This window comes from Microtus ochrogaster, chromosome 5, assembly GCF_000317375.1.
Source record: "Microtus ochrogaster isolate Prairie Vole_2 chromosome 5, MicOch1.0, whole genome shotgun sequence".
NCBI classification, from domain to species: domain Eukaryota; kingdom Metazoa; phylum Chordata; class Mammalia; order Rodentia; family Cricetidae; genus Microtus; species Microtus ochrogaster.
This window is the reverse complement of record NC_022012.1, coordinates 82,284,803-82,288,532: the sequence shown is the minus strand read 5'-3', so window position 1 is coordinate 82,288,532 and position 3,730 is coordinate 82,284,803. Positions and strand designations below refer to the sequence as shown.

Below are 3,730 nucleotides of genomic sequence, written 5' to 3'. Positions count from 1 at the left end.
TCTCGAAAAACCAAAAGAAAAAAAAATGTAGAGTAGAAACAGCCAAGAGAGAAAATACATGTGTAAATAAAAGGACAGTTATATAATCAGTTATAAAACCAATCATAAAGTTTGAGGCCAGCCTGATCTACATACTGACTTCCAACTCAGGAAGAATTCTATAGTGAGACCCTATCTCAGACAGAAAGAAGAGGGAAAAGTTTGTTTACCTGTATCTGCTAAGCTGCTGAGAAAGTGAATGCTTTGTGATTACTGGTGCCATAACCGGTAACTGACAAAGTAGCTCTTATTAATTTACCTGCTGCGGGCTGAAGGCTTTCTATAACTTCTGGAGAAACGAAGGACTCTGAGTGTGGAGAATCTGAGGCTTCCACAGACCACTCCTGAGATACAACAGCCGTGGGAGCAAATGAGTCACCAGGAAGCATACCTAGTTTTGAAACACAGTTTTTAAATGCGGTCACCAATGAAGGGGGAAAGGCAGTTGCCAGCTTAAATCAGTAATGTGTTGTCAAGAAGACACAAACTCAACGACCAATAAAAGCAGAGGTTTATATAGGAAGGTCTGCTGGCACTCTTTAGTTCTGGGTTAATTGTTGATTTTTAAAGATTTAATTTGGTGTTGTAGTTATAAGCCTCCCCATGAGGGCGCTACATCACACTCTGGTCCTTTGCAAGCACTCTATACTATAGCCTAGTAGCACCAGGCACCAGCACATATTTATCGGTTACTTTCTACTAGATGTCAGTAAGATTTAGAATACTGAAGACTGAGCACTACAAAACACCAACTTCAATGGAATATACTGGATAGGAAATTACTGTGAGCCTTTATTCACATATATAACAGGATTGGAATCTGACTTTATAAAAATGCTTAATAAATTATTAGCAACTTGATAAATACAAGGATTATGCTCTTCTATGTCAGACATGAGATTTAATATCAGATGGTTCCAGCTATTACCAATCATTAAATTTCTCTCTCTCTTTTTTTCTTTTTTTGGAAACAAAATCTCACTGTTTTATAGGTTATCCTTAATCTCCTGAGCTCAGGTGATCCTCCTGTAAAGCCTGCTCAATAGCTGGTGCTACAGGCATAAACCACCACATCCACAAAGACTGCACATCAAATAATAAACACTATGGTACGGACTAATTGCTAAAGGAATGCAACAAGAACTTTTGAGAATTAGATTATCACAAAAGGTTTCAGAGAAGCAGGAGCAGAAAAAGAGGACAGTATATATTAAGGATTAAGAGACCTCTTAGCAGCTGGGCAGTGGTGGTATACACCTTTAACCCCAGAACTCAGGAAGCAGAGATAGGTTAATCTCTGGGTTTGAGGGCAGCCTGGTCTACAAAGTGAGTTCTATGACAGCCACGGCAACACAGAGAAACCATGTCTCAAAAAACCAAGGGCCTCATTAGCACAGAAAGCATAAAGACACCAACAAGACAAGAACCTGCTGAACTATGCTATCAATCTTATTCAAACAGGTCTGGCATATTATACCGTACCAACAGGACTATATAATCCATGGGGAAATGATCTGAAAAATCAAAATCCATACTCTTTCTACTTTTCTTATTTTGGGTTTTTGATTTTGCTTTTTGTTTTGTTTTTCGAGACAGGATTTCTTTTGAAAACCTTGGCTGTCCTGAAACTTACTCTGTAGATCAGGGAGCCTATTACTCAACAGATTCACCTGCCTCTGCCTCCCAAATGCTGGGATTAATGGCATGTGCCACCACTGCCTGGCTCCCTTTCTGTTTTTCAGTTCATTATGTAATATGGTATTTGAAAGTTATCTCTTAGCTCCATGAATACGGTATGTGTGTTTATTGGTGCCATTATACACATACAAACACAAATTTCATTTTTCATAATTTCATATTAGTCCAGGTGTGACAGCCCCAAGTAACTGGGAGGTGGAGAGGACAGAATCAGGACTTCTAGGCTGTCCTTGGTTACATAGCTAAAGCCAGCCTAAGCTCATTTCTTTTTTTTTTTTTTTTTGGTTTTTTGAGACAGGGTTTCTCTGTGGCTTTGGAGCCTGTCCTGAAACTAGCTCTTGTAGACCAGGCTGGTCTCGAACTCACAGAGATCCGCCTGCCTCTGCCTCCCAAGTGCTGGGATTAAAGGTGTGCGCCACCACCGCCCGGCCTAAGCTCATTTCTTATGGAGAATTTACATCAAATTTTTATTTTTTTTCTCTTAATCATTTGCCATTTATTGTATGGATATCTGTACAATGAATAAATCATAGACCTGACATAATGAATCTAGCTGAAAACATACCATAACTGTCTTCCAGAAGATCATTTTGCCCTATAAATGCTGAAGCATTTGTGGGCCCACTGGAGACAAAGAGCAGATCTGCCAAATCACCATCATGGTGCACCTTAAAGGGATCTAAAATGAAAACAGAATCAAAGAGACATACAGAGTAAATGCAATTAGAAAGATTACCTTTTATTTCCTATGAATGCCGATTTGTTATATTTGTATTGCCAATAGTAAATTAAATAATGTGACTATCTATTTGACAATGACATAAGTATTCACTAATTTGTTATAACAAAATATAATCCATTATTCTCTTAAAATGTGATTATCTAGGAGAACCAGCAAACATAAAACCTGAAAGAACACGAATACTCCACTTTAGAATTCTAAGGTGTACAGAGGAAACTAAAATTTCAATATCCTAACAGACATTTTTAAAGTATTTTTTAAAAATATTTATTTACTTATTTATTATGTATATAATATTCTGTCTACATGTATGCCTGCAGGCCAGAAGAGGGTACCAGACCTCACTACAGATGGTTGTGAGCCACCATATGGTTGCTGGGAATTGAACTCAGGACCTTTGGAAGAGCAGGCAATACTCTTAACCACTGAGCCATATCTCCAGCTCCTTTAAAGTATTTTTTTTAAAAAACAAAACAAAAAGAAAATAGGAACTAAGGAAATAACTTTGTAAACAAAGTGTTGGCCATAAAAGCATCAATACTTGAGTTATCCTCAGCCCAAACAAAAATAAAGCCTGGTATGATGGTACATGCTTATAATTTTAGTGCTGGAGACACAAATACACATACATACATAAACACACAAAAATTAAAAACCAGGGAGGGAGAGATGGCTCCGTGGTTAAGAGCACTGGCTGTTCTTCCAGAGGACCTGGGGTTCAATTCCCAGCACCCACATGACACCTAACAACTGCCTGTAACTCCAGTTTCTGGGGATCTGACACCTTCATACCAATCCACATAAAGTTAACTAAATTATTTTAAAAAAAAAAGAATGTAATGCAAATTTCTAGTTCTTTAAAAAATATATAAAAAACCGAATAATAAACTGTATGCTGGGCATTGAAGATACTGTCTATAATCCCAACACTCAACTTCAAGGCCAACATGAGCTACACAATGAGATCCTGTCTCAAAAAAAGCAAACCAAACAAACAAACTCAGCTATAATATTATCTATAGAACAAGAGCAAACAGAACATTTCTCTTCTCTTGTGGGCACTGTGAAGAATACTGCATCTCAAATGCTTGCTGACATCAGTAGTGAATGCTTTAATCCCAGAGTTTCAGGGAAGGCCAGTAGGTAAACATAGTGAGCTATCTATCTTCAAGAATAACGTCTTGTGCAGGGCGGTGGTGGCACACGCCTGTAATCCCACCACTTGGGAGGCAGAGACAGGCGGATCTCTGT

The 3,730-nt window shown here is 38.2% G+C and overlaps 1 protein-coding gene across 6 annotated transcripts in view; it reads right to left on the bottom strand.

Annotated features, from left to right (window-relative positions):
* Map4 (microtubule associated protein 4) overlaps nucleotides 1–3,730 on the bottom strand; it is a 137,373-nt gene that overhangs the window by 50,926 nt on the left and 82,717 nt on the right. For 5 of the 6 annotated variants that reach the window (XM_013346523.2, XM_005347973.3, XM_013346524.2 and 2 more), the window contains 2 exons: nucleotides 2,303–2,416; nucleotides 299–430 (listed from right to left, as the gene is read on the bottom strand). In XM_013346523.2, the coding sequence (XP_013201977.1) occupies nucleotides 299–430; nucleotides 2,303–2,416 (246 nt within the window). The remainder of the gene's footprint in view (nucleotides 1–298; nucleotides 431–2,302; nucleotides 2,417–3,730) is intronic. The other variant, XM_026779116.1, reaches the window with a different exon arrangement.